Source organism: Vidua chalybeata, chromosome 5 (genome assembly GCF_026979565.1).
Source record: "Vidua chalybeata isolate OUT-0048 chromosome 5, bVidCha1 merged haplotype, whole genome shotgun sequence".
NCBI classification, from domain to species: domain Eukaryota; kingdom Metazoa; phylum Chordata; class Aves; order Passeriformes; family Viduidae; genus Vidua; species Vidua chalybeata.
The window spans coordinates 8283987-8305112 of record NC_071534.1 but is presented as its reverse complement, the minus strand read 5'-3'; the positions used below and the strand labels follow the sequence as shown (position 1 = coordinate 8305112).

The window sequence follows — 21126 nt, the reverse complement described above, 5'->3', positions numbered from 1 at the left end:
ATTGCTTAAAAAGAAAAGGGACTCCCACTGCTTTTTCCACAACCAAAGTTCTCTCTCGATTTGTTTTGTGAACAGGATTTTAACTCTTTATCACCCTAAATAAAAGGAAATTCTTTGCACAGAAAGCACAGGAAGTCCATTTTCTGTTCAGAATAATTTTTTTCGCCTCACTTTGGTAAATTATCTACCATGAGTTTCCCAAGTAGTGGCACTAAAATAAAAGTGTTTGTATTTTTCTAATTACCAAATTAAGAACAATTTCATTTTATTTCAGATAGTGTCATTGTCACAAGAGCACAAGATGCTCTTGTGTTAGCAAAAGTTTAATTTTTTCCTTTTAAAGTTGAATGATGAAGTCTTCCAAATAACTTTATTTCTTTCTTTTTCTGTAATCGTAGAAATTTTTTTTTTCCCATTTAGGTGCTAGAAGTATGAATCTTCCATTGTGTTATGGAGATAAGATCAAAACCCTCTACAAATCCAGCTGTAAATCTTATGTGACAGTAATGAAAACGCTAAATGAATTCTGGCCTAAACACAATCATTAAGGCTTAAGGAAGTCATTGAGAAACCATGTGCTCAAGAAGAACCACAATCACACTTCCATTCAGCCAGCAAAAGCCAACAAACCTACCTGTATACAACAGCACTTCAACACAATTTTAACACCCAACAAAATAGTCCCATCAAGTTATTTTTTAAAAGCAAGCAAATCAATTTGCTTATATTTGTATTTACTCCTTGCTAAAGTAAAGAACATTTTTCTCCCCTATTTATTTTTTAAGTAAAAAGTCACTAAAAGAAATAAGGGTTAGAGTCTTTGTTCCTATTTCCATTATCCCTTTTCAGACATCATATACTTAACAAACAGCTGTAGACAGGAATTTTGTATCCTTGCCTTTAAAACCAACAGGTGTCTAAAATCCCACTGGGTCAATTCCATAGTCCCACTAGGCTGGCATGGCAGACATCAACATCTTTCTGTTAACTTGAAATGACCATAGCAGTCCAGCTCTACTCACCATCAATCTTAAGCAGTACAGTGTGTTTCTCAAAGCAGTGTGTACTTTCTTCTTCCATTTCTAAATAAAAAAATCAGTAGAAGGAGCAAAAGCTCATGCACATGGATGAAGGTCTGTTTACATGTAATATGGAGTTTAAGGACATGAACTTGCATTTCTATTTAAGAATGGGATTAAATGTCAACAAGAGCATGAACATGTTAATTTTTCTGAGACCTCTGAGTTAGACATGGCTGAAGATAATCCAACGACAGTAACTGTACACCAGTACCAGCAATATTAAGCTGTAATTCCTGTTCTGCTTGTGCAGGGAGGATTAAGTTTTTTGGCTTCCAGGGCAAAGCTATGGCACACACAGAGTTAACTGTGCCCTCCTCCCCCTGCCCCCCAGTTTCACCCCCCCTTCTCCCCCATCTCATTCATGCCACATTCCACAGTGGCAGGGTCCAACAACAATATAGGAGGGTACCCAAAATGAAGAGGCAGGGCCTTCTATTCTTCTGCCTCTCTTGAATTAATTAACTGGAAATGAGTTTTGTCAATGTTTTGGAAAGGCAGAGGGGTGAAAAGAAACTGCTAGAATTAATCACAGTGAGAAACTACCTCTTCAGCAGTCTGCCAAAGTTCAGAAAACCCATGAGAAGTGCAAAATAAAAGGAAAGTGGGCTGACTTACCCTCCAAAGGAACAAATAACATTCAAACAAACACCCAAGTCTCCAAAACAGAGACATGCCCCAGTGCAAAGGAATGCAGCATCTGTTGCCACAACAGCTTCAGCTTTGGTTTTAATATACTTGTCATGAAGACTGATAGGTATCAAGATAAAAAAGACAGTTTACTAATAATTCAAATAGACAAAAGCCATGTTGTGTTTAATTCACTAAATATTTAAGTACATTCAATGTTCTCTTGATGCTTATATAAATAGAGATATTTAGGTCCCATGACTGAAAATTGCTTGTTTAGCCCTGACTCAGCACAGATCTTTTACATGGAGAAGGCAGCCTGAAAAAGAGCTCTTTCTTTGAAGAGTTTTTTAATGATAGTTATCTTCAGGTTCAGCAAAGAAAATTATGACAAGTCGATACTGCATGTATGACATTCTTCTACTAATGAAAAAGGAAGTAACGAAACTCCAACTAACTGACAAGAAGGACCTTTTTTCACAAGCTGATTTACCCAGGCACACAGAAAGCACACAGGTAACCTTTTGTTTACAGCAAAAGAAGGCAGAAGCATCATCTGGCAGCTTTTCTGAGAACAAATATAACATTTTCAACAGACTGGGACTAAAATTGAAAAAAATAGTTGCTGAGCAAGGGAAAATGTTTTGTAAGAGAAATCCCCTTTTAGTGATTTGACTATTGCTAATGTTTTTGCTCAGGAGGGCTTTTTCCTGGTTGACCGCAGAATTAACTTGTCATCTCTTTGCTGTATCTCCAAGCCTATCCTCTCGAGGGCAGAGCTGTCTGCCAGCCCCTTGTGCTCCATTTGTGCAATCAGTGCCTGGTTCTGCTCGTTCTGCTCAGTGAGATTCCGGATCGCATAAACTGCCCACTGGCTCACAACTGTTGGGCAGAATTAAGGATAATTTATTTATTTGAAGATGAAACATTGCTATTTTCATTTATTACTGCATTCACCTCCCCCAGCCCTCCCCCAATCTCTTAAACTCAGAAAAGTAGTAGAAATCAAGGATTTGAACAAGTAAGTTTACAAGTTTACAAGTGCTGACACTGAACCTGCAAATACTTGCATACGAGGCAATTTAATTTTAAAAGAGGTTTGCCCTTAAACCTCACGCAAATTTACTAGGGTTTATATTAAGTAAAAAAAAAAAAAAACCCAAGCAAACAAAAAAAAAACAACCAAATGAACTGCAGGAATTAAAAAGACATACTGTTTTAAACCAAAATTATAGTCAATTGGAATGTTCCAATGATCTTCCTAGTGAGTTTAAATAAAGAATAAGTAAATTGTTTATGATCTGAACACTTCAACACTACACTTCCAAGCACTGGTGAACAAAATAAGCTGTATATCATGTACAGGAAAGATGACTATTATTTTCACTGCAGAAGTTGAAGAGATGTAGAAAAAGACAACTTATCCAGGTTAATATCTGAAAATAGCACAAATAGTATAAGAGACACTTAGACTTCTTTGACTTCTAATATTACCTAAACTCAGTCCTTTATGCCTGGGTGCTTTTACACACTTGCCAGGAGACCAGATACTATGATCACTGGCAGGGAGCTCCCACTGATGTTTAAATGGGCACAAGCTGCAACTCATTCACCTCCCAAGGTGGTCCCTTGAGGCCAGGATTGAGGCACATGTCAGGGATGTAGACAAAGGATTTAAATTCCCAGGATTATCAGCCAGGCATCTTCCAAGTGAACTACAGTGTTCCTTTTATGAAGTGTCAGAGATGTTGGTCCCAATTCTGCAGCTGAAAAGTTGTTATGATATAATCTTTCCCAAGTTACCCATACAGGAGCCAAGCCTTTCTGAATCCCATGAGTGGTTTGCCTGCAGGGCACCAATTATTTACTACATGTAGCTTCACATCCAGTAGAAGAATATGTATAATTTACTCATCTCCTTGACGTCTTTTGGGTTGGGGAGCATCTAAGCACAGAGATAAATGTTCTTGTGGGCATTTGCCACAGGGTGACAGGAGGGGAAAACTCAGACAGAGGGGAACTTCAGACAAAACAACAGAAGAGAGGAACTGGACTTAAACAATCTTACACAACCTCAACAGAGAGAGAAGAGTTTAGATCAAGAGTAGCTTGGACATAAACATAAGGGAACAGCCCTCCACTGACATGTGTCAGTAAATCAGCCTTTTTATAGCAGTGTATATTTATTTTCAAATTGAAGAAGTCCAGAATTGGGAGAAAAAAAAAAGTGTTAACTACTATGGAGCCCTTTTCTGATAGACCTCTTTCGACTTTGTCAGGAAGCATGTTGCACACCTTCTTTATTAAAAAAAAAAAATCCAGTGTGAGGTAATGACAGAGGAGAGAAATTAAGACCAAAACAAATTATGCATCTCATCAAAGCCTTAACATGTGAACACAACAGAGAATACGAATATATTCTCTTCTGTCAGTGCATCACCACTAGAATTAAGTAAAAAGACAAGTGCCAATCTACATTTAAGTTACATAAACTTGGTATTTGCACTGAAGATTACATTTGACTATATAAAACAATAAGATGCCGAAGTAATAAAATCATATATGTGCAGACTCTCAGTTATTAGTGCCAATGGTGAGAACAGATTTCAGATCAGCAAAGCATGCAAGCTGATGAATGCAGATAAACCAAGGCTGACACCTACCAGGCCTTTTCCAGGTCTGATTTAGGGCATGTTATGAGTGCCAAAAAAGTAACACGAAGTTCTCCCAATGGACTGTGAAAAACATCCTACCACCCTCCCTGGCTCGGCTCCTGGGATGAGAAGCAGACTTTCCTTGTTGTGTTCCTAAAATACTGCTTCTGCATAAAATACAGCACTTGCATAAAAGCATATTTTCTATAATATTAACAGCAATTTTCAGAGACTGACAGTTTTCAATCACACAAAGTGCCACACAGACAAAAAAAAGTACTACTTTCAAAACTTTTGTGTATGAGCCTTGAGAATGATCCTGCTACTATAGTCTTTATGTCCTTCAACACAAACCCGCTGCTAAACCCCATGGCAAATGCTCTTTTCCTATTACCAGATCCATTCATGCTTACATAATATCTAAGACATCCCCATTCTCTTATGAACTCTATCACCATTGTGGCATTTATCATTATTGACTACTGTAGCTGAAGCTGCAAAATGGTTTCAATAACATTTTCAGTCCTTCAGAAACCCCTTTCTCTGTGTAGGTTTTCCATTGTGACCACAGCCATGAATATTCATCATCCCCTTGTTCGCATGCTGGGGAAGGATGAGGCCTTTGGACAGCTGGGAGCAGACCCTGGCAGACTTGAGTGTCTGCAGAGATTAAAGCCAGTCCCCAGCTAATACTCACATTACCCTCTTGCTCCTCTCCAAAGACAGAGACACAGAGAGAAAATGAAACATATTCGAGAGTCTCTAATCCTACCTACACTTTCGGCACTTTATTGTATGCTCAGCTTTAGAAAGAGAGCTTCTAAAGTTGCCATAGTTACTAAAAATATGAGCGTGAGCTTGTTTGTTGTGAAACTGCACCAAAGAGAAGCAACACAGCAGATTTGATTCCACACACTCGTCTAAATTTTTCCAACTGGGCATATTATACTCTCAAATAAATTAATATTATAGACAAGTGAAGATTATAATATTCTGTCACAGAGAAGATGGCATGCAAAAGGAAGAAAACAATTCGTTTTATCTTGCAGAAGCCTCATCACTAGACTATCTGTGCTTAGGGACTGAAAACAAACATTTCTGTGTATTTATAACAACACTTTTTTGAAATCTTTCAGTACTGTGTGCTTTGGAATTCCTGTGTTATTTTAACATATACAAATAACAAAACTGAATCAACTTGCCCTGTCTTCCATACCTAAGTAACATCTTCATTCCACAACTTAAAATTTAAAATTGTCCTCTGGGTCGTAATTTCAATTGTCAGGAAGAGGGGAACACAAAGAAAAAGGAAGAAAGGTGGAGAAAACTGTCCCATAAGGATGAAAAATATTACTATCTGGAAGCCATGGAAATCTATGTCACTAAATCCTGTCTAAGTTTTGTCCCTGACTGTAAAGGGAACTTTTCACAGTTCTCCCAGTTCTTTTCACTTGGATTCTGCTACAAGAGGTTGCTGGAGTCAATGCAAGAGCACAGTGACTGGTTTGTAAGCTTAATGGGGTGTGAAAATACAACGATGTCCTGCCAGGAACTGCTAACCAATACTGCTGGAGAGGAGGACATACAGACCATTTCTCAGGGAGAGTGTTCCACCTTCTTATTCTTAGTCCAATTAGAACTAAACATTACTGACAAGCCCACTGTAGTCACCAGGACCTAAAATAATTGTTCCATAAAGCAATTGGATTCTATGGATGACAGAGAACAGAAAAAATTATTAATGAGCTTGGAAGCTGATGAGGTGGATAAAAGGGAATGCACAAGTAAACTTGGAAGTGTGTTGCTTGAAAAAGGCAAGTTTTAGAAGTTAATTATTACCATTAACTAATACAGGACACTGAAGGGATGACAAGGAGAATGAAATACGTACATCTGTTTTCCTAAAAGAACACTAGTTATTAATACTGAAGGATCTCTAAATATTACATTCGTAGTGGAGAGTTTGATTTATTACATAGTGTAGGGACTTTTTTTTTTTTAATTAGACTGTTTCCTGCACTACAGTCAATTTTCCATAACTAAATTATTACTTAGGACCTTTCTTCCCTATGAGTAATTAGGTTCTATGCGAAAAAGAGGGTATTCTTTGCCCAATCCCATTACCTCATTTAAATCAATTTTTTTATTATTTAAATAGCAACTACATTCTAATCAAATACAGGAAGAGATACAAAACCTTATTAAGAAAGCCAAGACTCACAGGTTGGAACCCTCATCAAATGGGCTGCTTATGTAATCCCTTCCTTAAAGCCACCCAATTTTTCTAAGACCTATTCTGGAACAGGACTGCATGACTAAAAAACAGAGGTAATGAAAATACAATATTTTGTATTGTACAATAATTACATTTCTTTCTGGCCTTCAACAAGTAATCCAATTATCACTAGAATGACTGCAGACTGGAATGAAATACTGAAGCATCACTTAGAGTCACTTCCACTTGCAGACCGGACTGGACTGCACTGAAAAGACATAAACCATTTTTCTTACCAGTCTTTCAGTCCTTTCAAACACGTTTGTTCCACAGCACCTTGAAGATAATTCCTCCCACCACTAAAAGGGGTCTCTAGACAACTACCACAGCTGTTTGTCACAGTTTGGAGTTGTGATGGACCACACGTAGAAGACAGTCAGGACTTTGGCCCCCCACCATCAGCCAAACTGCTTACAAAGCTCTACAAGTTTCTTTCTTCTGGGGTTTTAGTAGTTTAATGAAGTTCTAGAAGCTGTATAAGATCAGAGTGATTCCTTATAACTCCTCTTTATTTTTATGCAACTTCTACCTGTGATTCAGACATTACCAAAAAAGTAATAACAGAAAATGTAATGAATTAAATGTTTTATCTTATTTACTTATTTTCAGAAAGTTAATTTATATTTTTAGAGTCAATGCTTTAGACTCTGTTTATACTTGGCATTGAATTACCAGCAGCAGAAAACATCAGATTTAGAATATTTTGCTTAGGAGGTAGGAAAGAAAAAGTCTAAATATTTCAGTTGCCTGTATTTTCATTTATTCTGCAGCTGTTCTTATCACCTGTGACTGCAGTCACCACATTCTGTGTTTAAAAGCTAGAAATGGGCAGTACTGTATAAGTTGGGAATGTCCCTTCCTCCCCTCTCTGTTTGACTTCGCTCTTGCAGAGCTGTAGTAGCAAAACCCATCTAGTCTAAAAGCCTCCAAAATATAGAGGCATACCTGTCAGAGATATTTATTCCAGATCACACTTTTTAGGGATAAGATTTGTAACATTAGGGAAGTGAAAGCAGATGTTTCTGCTACAGGCAACTCTCACCTGGTCCAAGGGATCTGTCAGAGGGTTGGACCATCCAGCACCAAACAGGGTTGCATCTCCACCACAGCGTGGCAGCAAAGCTTCACTGGACAGCACGTGTGGCATGAGGAGCTTGCAGCCAGCCCTTTCACTCCTCACCTGCAGCCCTCCCCAAAGGAAGCTGCTTCCACAAAATATTCCAGTAAAGACAGAAAGCCTATACCAAAAAACCTGAACTGGGGTTTGTAGCTCAAATTCTGCCCTGCAGAACATGGCTTTGACAGAGGTTTTAAACTACACCATCTCAGAACAGACAAATGGGCAAAACCATTTGGTTTAAAGGCACTGAAACAGCCTCAATGATGAGGCAATATTCTCTGTAATTCACAGCCTACAGACAACAGGAAACATCCACAGCACAAAATAATTGTACATTAGGTACTTCTTCCAGTTCCGTAGCCCTCACTATCCTCCCATGCCATAGTGGAAACTCCAGTTCCTCTTGCAGACAAACACCATCCTTCTGGCTACTTGCACTTATCTCACTCTCTGAGCAGTCCACCCATGATCTGCAATGATGAATCCATTTCTTAAAGTGTGCCTTGTGGGACACAGGCTTCTTTAAAATGGGACTTACACCTTCTGTATAACCAGACACATTAAACATAACGCAGACACATTAAACCTCATGTATGACTTTCAGGGACAATTCATCCATTTCAGTATCTATGGCCAACAAATATATTCTGAAGACCAGAATGGACTACTAAACCTCTTTTGCCCAACATTTCTACATAAACACGGATGACCAAAGGTCAGCTCCTCTTGAAATCAAGCTTGTCAATTCTGTTTTGTGCACAGGATGCTTTCATGCTTTTTCTCTGAAAAACTTTCAGTGTTGAACTGGAAGATTTCACTGTGTCCCTAAATAAACTTTCCTAGTGGGTAAATATCTCACTCATTACAGCCTGTGATTTATTTCTGGCTTAGATTTGTTTAGAATTGTTTCTGAACACGGCTTTTCAGCATAGATTAAAAAAAAAGTAATTCCCAGATCATAACCAGCATTCGGTAGTTTTTGCATGAACTAAAGAAAGAAACCAAGAGAGTTATTCCAAGGTTTGCATATTTTTGTATCTCTTCCTTCAATTTATGTTTTTCAGCATCCTTCTTGAAGGACAGGCACCAGAACTAAGTAATAAAATCTGCCAAAATTTGCTATGTGGCTGATTACAGGTACAGCATAGTGTCCTGGCCCTTTGGCTGTGAGTAGTTCAGAAAGAGAAAAACAACAGCTCACAATATCCACTTGCTGTATATCTAATAGATAGTTATGAATATATATGTATATGTAATATTTACTGTGCTCCCAGAAGTAAAGTCCAAGCTCTCCAGCCTTTCACATCTTCACCAGTACTGACAGCCAGGGCAGATCATGAGGCTCATTTGAGCTCCAAGGCTTCCCCATTTTTAACTACACCTTCATGTCAGTGATGTCCAGCTAAATGGCACCCTGTGTTCATTAAATGAGGTTTACTACTTCAGAAATTTGAAATTTATTGGACATTTCTTAACTAGAGTCATATAGGAATTTTTCTCCCTAGATCACTGTATTTCTGGGTTAACAGTTCTGAATAGTATTATGCACCCAGATTGCTATTAGCTTTGAATGCCTGCCAACTAAACATTTAATCTATATTCTATGTGCAGCCTTTCATGTTCTGTGGGACTTAAAACCCAATGCCAGAACATCTTAGCATACGATGAACTTGAACAAAAAATTTGGGTCTATCACTTCAGAGCTACAAAAGCCATAGGACAGGTTTAGCTCTGTCAGGCTATTTTTATTATAATGTCTCTTATGCCAAAACTTACAGAACTTTCAAAAAAAATTAAGCCATAACCTCCAGCTTGTTTTCCTTTTCCCTATACTCAGACTTGTAATACTAGCTTAAAACCAAGAATATGACACATTAATTTTTTGCTGTTTAGGCTGCCAATTTTTTTAAAATTATGACTTACATTTTTAATAGAAACCCATAATTTATGAGGAACTACAAATCATCTGGTTTTAAAACAGAAAGAATCATACTCTTGATCGATCTCAAGCTAGTTAGAATACTCAGTTCTTTCAGTCCCTTCTTTTACAATAATTCCATTTTAAGAATTCATAACTAAATCTATTAGCAATCTGTAAGAGGTACCAGAGTTAGCAGGCTGGTATGTTAAAAAGCTTCAACTGCTGTTACCTTACTTAAAAATGCCTTACCTTATCTTCTCTTCCCAAGTACAGGAAAAAAAATGCAACATTTCATTAGGTTGAAACTCATGCATCAAATTACTATTAAAACCTACCACAAACATTGAAATGTGTAGCAATGAAGCACAGGGGAATGGTAACTGTGCTTCAAACTGATCATCAGGCAGTCTGTAGTCCTTTCAAATTTCCTGGGACATGGAAACAAAAAGGCTCCACCTTTACACAGAAATATATTCATGTGTATTCATATGCATACATATAGAAATAAATACCTTTTTTAAAATGCTTTAAAATGGCAATTACAGGAGTCAAATAAAACTTTCAGAAATTTAGCACTACACTTAAAAACCCAATCTAATTCATGCCTGAGATGTGGTCAAGCCAATTATAATTCAACACTCTAAGACAGATGATGAGTTGAGCTGACACAATTTGGACTGAAGCTCTTTGTTTAGAAATGTAAGAGATTCATCCATTTATATAGATCCAACAAGGATTTTATGCTACGTTATCTTTCAGCACAGTACATGCATATTTTATTGATTCAGGATCTCTGAGTAACTTATGTGGCATGCCTTCCCTCCTGCTGCTTATGGTCATTTTCAAATGTCACTCTATGACAAATAATCATAACACTGAAGGTAAATGGAACTCCAGTTCCACAGTCACAGACACCAAATGATGCCCAGTGTGCATCCAAAAATAACAACCATTAAATAAATGGGTGTTTCGAAAGATGCAACTAAATTATAACCAGCTATTTGTTTAGCAAAATAGCCATTAGCCACAATTCTGTCTACAATTTCAGGGAATGGCTGCATCTCCTTGAGGAAATCTCCACACTCCAAAAGAAAGGAACAGATCCACAAGGCGAGTGGAAAGGACTGCAAATATATCTGAGTGAGGAAAGAAAGGTTAGGTTTTAAAAAACATTTGCAAATCTAAAGAACAAAGTTTAACGAAAGATCTGAGGAAGTGAGAAGAAACAATTTAAGGCTCAGGAAGGAGCTACACAGGAGAACACATTCACCAGCTGAAGATAAAACTGTTCTAATTACAGTGATCAAAAATGGGGCAACAGAAAAATGTCAGAATAAAAATATTATTTGAAGCATTGGCCAGATGACATCCAAATATTCTTTGGAGGTATGCACAAGAAAAAATGCCAAGAAGACAGACTGAAATATGATAAGGTGGTTGTAGAAGGCATTCCATTCTCAACAATATTTCTGAACCACTCCTAGCTTTACTTAAAAAAACCAAAAATCTTTGGCTCTCAAATTTCTAGTGCTCCATCTCAGCCCAGAGGGGAATTTTTCAAAAGTAAGTGTACAGAAAAATCAAGGAAGCTGTTTGAGCTATAAAAGCAGTGAATTTTTTTTTTTTTTTGAGGTGTTCCTGATTACTAAAGACCTTTTTTTTTTTCAAGAATTCAAGCCTGTCATGGATTTAAATCCACCAAGAGGATTAGAGAAGAGGACAAATATGACAATATTTGGTTTAGAAATAGAGTTATTAACTTTAATTCCTCACTTTTACATGCATGAGTTGGTGCCTACAAAGATTACTCCTCATAAGGGATTAGAAATATTAGAATGTACCATTTGAAAGAGCCTTCTCACATTCTGTATAGCTCTGTTAGATTTCCTCCAGCTTTAAGAGGGACCCTGTACATCACATGTTTCTTAATAGTGATAGCTGGGTAGAAATGAGATACTGAAAGATAGATTCATATTCACATCTCTGCAAATCTGTTTTAGTATTCTATAAACTCTCAAGGAAATTACTAACACCACCACCACCCCCTCCAAGCTCTGAAGTTCAATATTTTTAAACCATTTTAAGTATTTCCAGTATTTTAATCATCCTGCAGGTGCTTTAAAAGAATGAATTTTAGCAATTACATGATCAGCAACCTGAAATATATCACTAGGATTTGTAACTTTGTTAAATGATAAAACACAAAGTGTGATCTGTAGTCATTTCTGGAAGACAAAAAAGGTTAATTCCTTTAATCTCTCAGAGTATCTATTTCTGTACTGCACACTGCATTCTTTCTGTGGTCTCAAGTATTTTTCATATGAGGAGAATGTTGCATTTGACAGGAGAAAAGTTTTCCTGGGGAACAGTGTGGAAGACAGAATTAGTAATGTAGAACATCTCACAAGAAAACTTCATATTTTTGTTTTCATTTTAAAATAAACATTTTCTAGCAAGAAATACTTGAGAATTACAGTCTTTGTGTCAGAATTTAAATCCACCAAATATGCTTAATGTGGTACGTTTTTCCCTTAATTCTCCACCTTTAACTGAGTTAACCCTGAAGAGTTTGCAGCATCCAGAAAAGATAAATAATGAGTTAAGACATGGAAGCTATGTTATCCCAACTCTTTGGATGTGCAGCCAATGTTTAGTGGGATTTAAAACAAGGTTAGGTTACACGAGTGCCTCCTGTGCTCTTTCCAACAGGGAGAAGCACTCAGCTCCTCCCCTTTTGGAGCTTTATAATAATCCCACTCAGGACACTTTAGGCAATATACTAAAAAATCTACTTGGAGTGGAATCAAGATCTCTTTGGTCATTTAATGCTGATGTAAGAAAAGACTGGATAATCTGGTAATGCTTCTTTCAAGAGTGTAAAAAATACCCTTGATAGATAGTGACAGCAGTAGGCACTGGTAGGCAGGTGACCTTCCCAAGTACAACCAAATATGGTGTTTGGAAATAGCTGTTTGGCTGAAGCCTCTTGGGAATCACTTCAGAAACTAGCCTGCTAAAGCCCCACCCTGAAAAAACATTGAGGGATTCCCTTCTAAACCCATACAGGCTGGTCTCCCTTAGCCACTAACAAAATACAGCTACAAAGAATTCACAGCAACTTGCATAATAGGGCAGGATTTCATCTACTGAATAAAGTGAAAGAAATAAGCCCCTCTCAGACTGTTCTTGCTCAATGAATAACCACACTTGTACCTGTTCCAGCTTCTCGTCTGACCAGTTCTTCTCTGCACCTTAAAATTGCATTCACACAGAGCTCAGGTTTGTGCATATGTCACAAGGCAGGAATCTTCCACTCTCTCCACTCTCTTTAAAAACAATTCTCAGCACATAGGCATTGAACTGGTCCGAACTGGAGCATGGCAATACGGTGACTTCTTGGTTCCCTAGTTCCATCTATGGTGGAATCATAGAATAGAATCCCAGACTGGTTTGGGTTGGAAGGGACCTTAAAGCTCATTGAGTTCCAAACTAGCTCCACCTCTAGTTCCAAACTCATCTAATTCCATGGGCAGGGATGCCTTCCACTATCCCAGGTTGCTCCAAGCCTCATACAACCTGGCCTTGAACATTTTCAGGGATGGGGCAGCCACAGCTTCTTTGGGCAACCTGTGCCAGTGAGAACAGGTAGAGCTGGCTTCCACTCAGCTGTTATTTTATTTTGCCTGTGGCTCTATGAATGAAGGGTTCAGGCCAACCAATTTATGTTCTTAACCTGTGCTGACAAGTCCCATTATTCCACTGCTGACCTCAACCACTGCTTGTTAAATTACAGTGACACATTCAGTACTGGTTGATAGAAAGTAAGATGTTTGCAGCACTCTCTGTCATCTCTGGATGACACAGAGCAACAACAATAATGCAAAAATTGATTGCCCTCTACCAAAGAATGCACTCCCCCTTTGCCTAGGTAGCCTTCAAATTTACTTGTGGAGAAAAGCAAGGGTCACTATGAGGAGGAAAATGGTAATTCCATAGAATCACAGCATGGCCTGGGTTGGGAGGGCCAAGTTCTGTCCAAGTGGGCAGAACTTGACTGGGCATGAGGAGACCATTACAGCTCTCATCAGTATTCATCAGTGGGTCCTTTACAGTGATCATATAATAACGTGATTTTGTGTATGCTTATAAAAATACAGAATCAAATAGATCACATCAAACTTCTTAATGCACAGTCAGTGCCTGAAATGAGCTTTCCTCAAAAAGGCAACCACTGCTGAAGTGACATTGTGCTGTATTTTCTTGGCAACACACATGGGATAGTCACACATGCATGAAAACGCTCAGCTCTGTGATGGCTTACTCTAAAAAGTCAACTCATCTATTTTTACTTTCATTTTGCTCCCATTCAGTGGTGAGGCTGTTTTACAGCATGTGGCCTGTTTAAGGTTGCACTCTGTAACTTTGATGAAAATGTCTGTCAGCTCCCCCAAAAGTCGTTGCTGGCATCTTCCAAAAACAAACTGCCATTGTTGTAGACCATAGCAACTTGATTTCCTCCAGCTTTAGCCAGTTTCATGAACCACAATTATACTTGCTGCTGCCATGAAGTCAAAAGTATTTTCAATCTACCTCTCAGATGACTGAATATAATAGAAGCAGTTTTGGAAGGAGTATCTGGAAATTAACTTACTCTTTCTACATTTTCATCCATTATTCATACTAAGGGATCTGTGTATGGATATTCATATAAACCTTTTCCTTTCCATATCAAGCTTTTCCTTTCACAAATGCTGAAAATTCTTACTCCTAAAACACAGCTTGCTAGGTGTTTGCTTACATATATAACACACACACACACACACACACACATATATATATATATATATATAAATATAAATATATATCCTCACAGCAGGATACATTCATGTACAACTGGTTTCTTGGCTAATAGAAAACTGTGTTGATTAACAGTTTATATAAATTAGATACTTATATAAGGTCATTCTGATTAAATGCAGATATTCACAAAATCAATTTATTGAGACACCTATAAGAATCTCTAAGGGTAACACTGGCAAGCAGCCTGAAAAAACAAGAATATTCCATCTTCAAAACTGCAGTTCACTTCTGACTTTTAAGTTTTACCACTAACTAACAGCTATTATATTGCAGTAGTCTGGATAATATTTTTTCCCCCAAAATAGTAATAAGTATTTCTATGGACAGCCACTGAAAAGCAAAAAAAGGCAAATCTGTGGGTATTACTCATGAGCACAAATGTTAGGAAGCAGTGAAAAACCAAGCAGCTTAGTTTAGGTAAACTGAAAAGTCTTCAATAACAAACAGGTCAGTTTATTTAAAGCCTCTCATAAGCACCTTTTTTTGAGTGATTAAGGTCAAAAGTATTTTGATCAGAACAGGCTGACCTCCCTGCTCATGTTTACCTTAAGGAAATGGAACCTGTGAAAGGGCAGAAATTAAGCTGGAAGGAGCAGGAAGAGCTTAGGATGAAGTAAAAGGCAAGAACAAAAGGAAGGGCTCTTGTCTGATGATAGAGCCAGTCAGAGATGAGGAAGACAATGATTCAGAGAGCAAAACAGAAGAGATTTGAATTTAGAACACCTTTTCAACACAAGTAACCTGAAAAGCAGGATTTGGAGTAAATTTTTTACTGGTATTACCCAGATAGGCATCTGCAACACACTCTGCTATCCTTTAGCAGGTTGAATTTATTTGTTTTTAAGCACAGGTTACAAAGGTAATGCATGATGCTCTCACTTTTCAGAAGCAGAACAAGAAACTGAATTTTCAAAAATAAAGATTAGCTCGTACAGGAATCTCTCCTTAATCTAAAGGCAAATAACTCTGCTTGCATTTTGAAACACCCTGTTTTCCTTTGAAACAGAAGGAGAGTTATGACTAGGACACAGCCGATCCATGGAAGATTTACCAGGTATAGAAAAGTGGTATTAACCTTCTTTCAAGTTTAACTCTTAATGAACTGCATCTCTCCAGTCTCACTCTGTTTACCCTTTGTCCTGTGCTGAAAGCCTAACAGACACAGAAAATCTGTCATCCTTCAGCATCTCTCTGTTGCATTTACATGCAAAGATGTAGTAGCTGGAAAATTAAAATACCAATTCAAATAATTACAGAGGTACAGTAAATTTGTTTTTAACTGTCCATAATAATCTTCTTGTCTGTAACTATTAGAGTGGTAGTTTTCCTGAAGGAAAAAACTTGTTTGCTAGTATAAATGTAGAAGTTACAAGTCTGAGATATAATCAGACAATATAAGAGTTCTCCCAAACTCAGACTGAAAGATGAATTTAAACAATTAATTACAGCAACGCAAACATGTCAGTTGAACTTTGTAAACTACAAACTCCCTGGTATTTCTATGCACATTAAAGAACTGTTCAGGATCTCAAAGAAAGCAATTTTAGGTAATGACAGGTTTACAAAGGGATTTAATTTAGGATAAGAGAAGACCCATTTCCTCTTTCAGTATACTTCCATATGCTACAAATAAAAAGATTTATCAAAGAATTTTTCCTCTCAAATGTAATAGAGAGCTCCTTTAACATCTACTGTGGCAGTCCAGCTTCCCCTGATAAATTGCACACTTTAGGGAAATTATTTTTTTCCCATCCAGAAAAATATCCTATCACTTTTATCACAAAAGTTACAGTTTTTGGTGAGAAATTTTGTATGTGTAATTTGGAGGCAGAACTTTTCTAGTAAAGTGGAGAAAACATAATGACATCCTAAATGTAGAGCTTGGGTGACTCCAAAACAGATTCAACAAAAATGGGCATCTACCAAGACTTACTAAGAAATCTAAGAAGTTATTATATCAAAGGATTCTGGGTGAAACTTTTTCCAGTCAACTTTATGCAAGGAGAAATCCAAGTAACAGTAGGTTTCAGTTTTTGTAACTGAAACCACAAAAACAGGCACTAGGAATAAGAATGTAAAATGAACTTTCTGGACACGACTTCCTGAAGGAGCCAAGATTGAAGAGCTATGCTGAGCTTTTTCTTGAAGCTTTCCACTCCACCTTGGAAAACTGCAGATGAGCCACTGTGGTTCCTTCCAGCCTTACCCATTCAGTGATTCTGATATTTGTGCTAGGCAGGAGTGGAGCACACAAGAAGTGCAAAGAAACTGTCAAATCTCTTCAAAGAAACATTACGCAATGGATTCAGGCATCAGGTGTCCAGAAGTAGCAGAACATGCTGCAAAGCAGATGAAAGTAGAGACAGATCTGAACTGCAAACTTGTCCTCTGCTTCCCTGTGTATGACCTGCTGGGAAGGCAGCAGATGAGGAATGTTAGAGGCAGGAGACAAGCAGGGGAGCATTAACATCATGTAGCACAAGAGCACCTGGAATAGCAAGAGGTCAAAATAATAAACAGAGCCATAGTCAGTGATGCCTAAAGAGGCTAGACAGAATTAAAGAAGGTATTTATTAGAAGGCCTTCAAAGGCCTTCATCTTGGGCAGTACACGTGGCTCTGCCCAATATGGACACAAGATGGACACAAGATGGATGACCAGTCATGAGTTCTCACACTTTTGTAAGTTTTGGTCCATTTACATATTGGGGTTAATTGTCCAATTGCAGCTTCAGGTTATGAAGTCCCATCCTCCCAGATCGCTCTCCTCAATTCGCCGTTGTTTCCACTTCTTGACCCTAAAGCTGTAATGGTGTCCTTGGTTCTCAGGCTGCAAAAGGATTGTTTTGTCTAACTACCCTGTGAAGAGAACTTGCTAACACTTTATATGAAGTTCAGAGTCACACTAAGGCAGTACAAAATCTAAAAAATATGAAAGCTAAAACTTAAGGCATCACCAGGAGCTGCACTCCAGAAGCTGATGCAGCAAACTTTGTCACAGCAGGCAAGTCCTCCCTGTGCCCATGTGCTACTCACTTTTCCATATCCCCCAATACTGTATGCTATGGATCACTGGTGAAAGCTCACATTAAGAGGTGTTAATGTGTTTTTAAAAACCAAGTAAACAAAGTTTTATCCTCTAGTAAGTTTATGGCATAGCCATAAAATGTCAGCCTGTATCAAAAGGTGCAAGAAGTTCCACTTTGCTCAAAACACAGTAAAGACTCTCATGGTATTTTATTTTCTTTTCATTTGAGACCATAAATTACAAGTCTACTCTTCTGAGAGTCTTCAACTTTATCCTCTTCGACTACAGCTAAGATGAAGGATTAATCCTAGAAGTGGTTGCACAGCTGTGCTTTCCAGCAAAGAAGAGTCACCTGGGACAAAAACTCCTTACTAGGTTTTCTCAGGGCTGCTTTTCCACTTCGAGAAAGGTAAATTTCTCTGCCCATCCCACCACATCCAGCAGTGCCCATTACCAGATCTGGACCATGGAATTCTGCCACTCAGTGCACTGTCAGGTCTCAAACTACAGGAATACTGAAGATGTAAAACTTGTGGATATAAAGCATCAAACTGAATAACTCAGAAGATAATTACCACCCGTTGTTCCTCCACCCAGTTTGTTAACATTGTGCTATCATCTACATTATTTCATCATTTTAGGATATATTTATGTGTACATGATGTTCTGCAGGACACAACTGAGAGAATATGAAACATTTTCACTACTCTTTTTGTTTGTTTGTTATACTTGTTAAAAAGAATGTGCTTTTTCTTACATAATCATTTGAAAATCTATTTCATGTGTTCAGTATAAAAAAGCTGATATGACTCTATACAGGAAAGACATTTCATTTCCAAATGCAATTATCAGAAATTTATAAAGAGCTAATGATTAGATGACAGAAAATCACAGGTCAGTCACTGAACACATTTGTATTACTTGAAGAGATGGATAACTCTGCTTAACAACTGCTTATCTGCAATATAAGATTATTTCCCTCTAATAGCAATCTATTTTTGAAAGTTTCTGCTCTTAAATTCCAGGGGAAAAAATCTCTAATATGAAGCACAAAGCCATTTATATTAAAATCTCCCCAACATTTCAGTAATTTGCATAATTTATTTTCTCAACTATACACATTTTTGTAACAGCTTGCTAGCCTTGTCTCTGTGCTTAGAATAAGCTCCCCAATCGGATTTAACAAGCATAAGAATCAATCAGGTACTTATTTCAGTTTCCTGAACAGATTTCAGTGGAAACAGAAGCTCTAAAATCTGATACAATGACCAGAGTCTGAATTCAGATTTCTGACACAGTTCTTTGAATAGGCACTTGCAAACCAGTAATACTTATTATTTTAGGAAACAGAATATAACCACAGTTAACTTATTTAGAATCCAGTTCATGGAAGCCTATTTGTGCCCTTGCTCACTTCTGAACCATTTAAATATAACCTAGAAGCTCATGAGGCCAGTTACATTTAGACACCCTGTGAAAGCAATGCTGGTATAAATCCATGAAACCCCCACACCTTGTATCATGAGTAATATTCAATAAACAGAATTACTTTGTAAAGGATACAAGGATTGTTGTCATCAATGCTGCAATTGTCCAGAATCAAGGAAATGCCATCCAAGTCATACACCTAAAAAAACCCAAAAGTTTAATTTAACAGATGTCTCAACAATACTTACAATGTTTCATGCAATAAATATGTAAAAATGTAACAGCAATGTTACAGCATGTAAAAATGTAACAGCAATGTTTGTTTCATCAAAAATATTAAACATGTTAACATGAATTGCAGAGTAAACCTGGTGTTTTCAGCATGAGTATCACAAAACAGAAACACAAGCAGGCTTGTGTTTAATTACTAATTTAATATTCTCCCTTCATTTAGCAAGTGTTTGACTGAGGTATTTCCTGTTTCTCACACTGAGCCAGATAAGCTATGCTCACTTAAAGCTCCTGCTTGCTTCCAGAAGGAAGAACCATCGAAAACTGTGGAGTAAAAAATAGGAAAAAAAAGAAGTTGAAAGATACACCTCCACACATACACACACATGAGTTTGCATGAGACCACATCTGCTGTACCTTCAGTAGCAATGTGTTACTTATACGTGCCCAGCACAAGTTCTTTATATCAAGTAAGAGCCCTGGATGTTCCTCCTTTGAGAAAGTGTTCCTTCTGTTAGTAGCAAATGAGCAAAGATGAGATCTGGTGTCTTTAGTACCTTGTGCATACACACACATGGGAGCTCATGAATTGCACTGCTACATTTGTGTTTGTGTATGAGATAACAACATATAGATAGACTCCTATAGATAGACTCCAATCCTAATAAATATACACTTTACCAAGCACTTGGGACACACTGATCTCAATAATAAACATGGAGCATTATTATCTTATGGAAAGTATGTTCCATAAGAAATTTATGTAGATTCCTAAGGTACACTGTAACATCACACATGCATATTTATAGCTTCACATGTCCCTTCCAACCTCAACCATTCTGTGATAGCCAAGCTATACTTGTCCAAATCTTAAGTTCTTTTATTTCTTAAAACTTAATTTCAAACCAAGAACTGCCAGTTAAAGGAATTTAACATAATGCCAGTTTACGCCGTGGCTTGATGATGGTGTTCTCTCTTTCATCTTTTTTGCCCCAAAGAAGATGCATTTTTATGTTCCAAGGAAAACAATAAATCTCAAAATTTACACTGCAGGATCCTCAGCTTTCTGAAACACAAGTTTTGTGATAAGAGAGGCAAGTCGAGTAGGTTTAGATGTGAAATCCCAAACAGACTATGGATCAATAAAACTGAATTCAGACATGAAGATGAGCACATGCCTCTTTTAAGTTCCTTTTCAGATAATGTTATTGCAGAGTCTCAAGCTACATGAGAAAGCAGCAGTGACAGACAGACAGGCAATGCTTACATGTATAAGAAGCAAAGAGCACTGCTAGGTCTTAAAACCCACCTTCCACATCTGTGCTAACATGCCTAACTTTACCTACGTGAAATACAGTTAATAATACAAGTTTAAAAATAGCCATTCTTACCACTAAAAGTCTGTGTTTTCTCCAAAGGCCAGGCACAATGCATAGTATCATACTTCAAAGCTTGAACAAGCGGTGACCTTTAGGTAACACAGCAATTGCACATGCTTGGGATATGCTGGTTCTTTGATGTTCAGGCTGTAGCCACACTCTGATGTGCCTACAGTGCTACCTCTTATTTCCTACCAGTGAAATGCTGAACATTTCTGAAATTAATTGGGATCAAGTGCTGTCAACAGAAACAAACCATGCAATAATATGCTTGTTTGATTCAAACAAGATGTCTACTTAACAGAGTAAGCATTTTGGGAAAGTACAATTCTAATTAGGATCCATCAATGCTCCAAAAGTTACTGAGAGAATATGACAAGAATCCTTCAAAGTTATGTGGGAACAGCAGCAACAAACCACAGCATTAGTGATACCTTCATGAAGAAACAAGTTGCTAACTACCACTGCATTGCACCTCCCCCCTTGGAGTTTCTTTAATATCATACAATTTACATACAATTT

General features: G+C 37.6%; 1 protein-coding gene across 2 annotated transcripts in view; it reads right to left on the bottom strand.

The window, feature by feature from the left end:
• Nucleotides 1–1868: 1868 nt before the first annotated feature.
• ATXN10 (ataxin 10) overlaps nucleotides 1869–21126 on the bottom strand; it is a 91362-nt gene continuing 72104 nt past the window's right edge. For both annotated transcript variants that reach the window (XM_053944039.1, XM_053944040.1), the window contains exons 10-11: nucleotides 19130–19193; nucleotides 1869–2591 (exon numbers count right to left, since the gene is read on the bottom strand). In XM_053944039.1, the coding sequence (XP_053800014.1) occupies nucleotides 2404–2591; nucleotides 19130–19193 (252 nt within the window). In that variant the 3' untranslated portion in view covers nucleotides 1869–2403. The remainder of the gene's footprint in view (nucleotides 2592–19129; nucleotides 19194–21126) is intronic.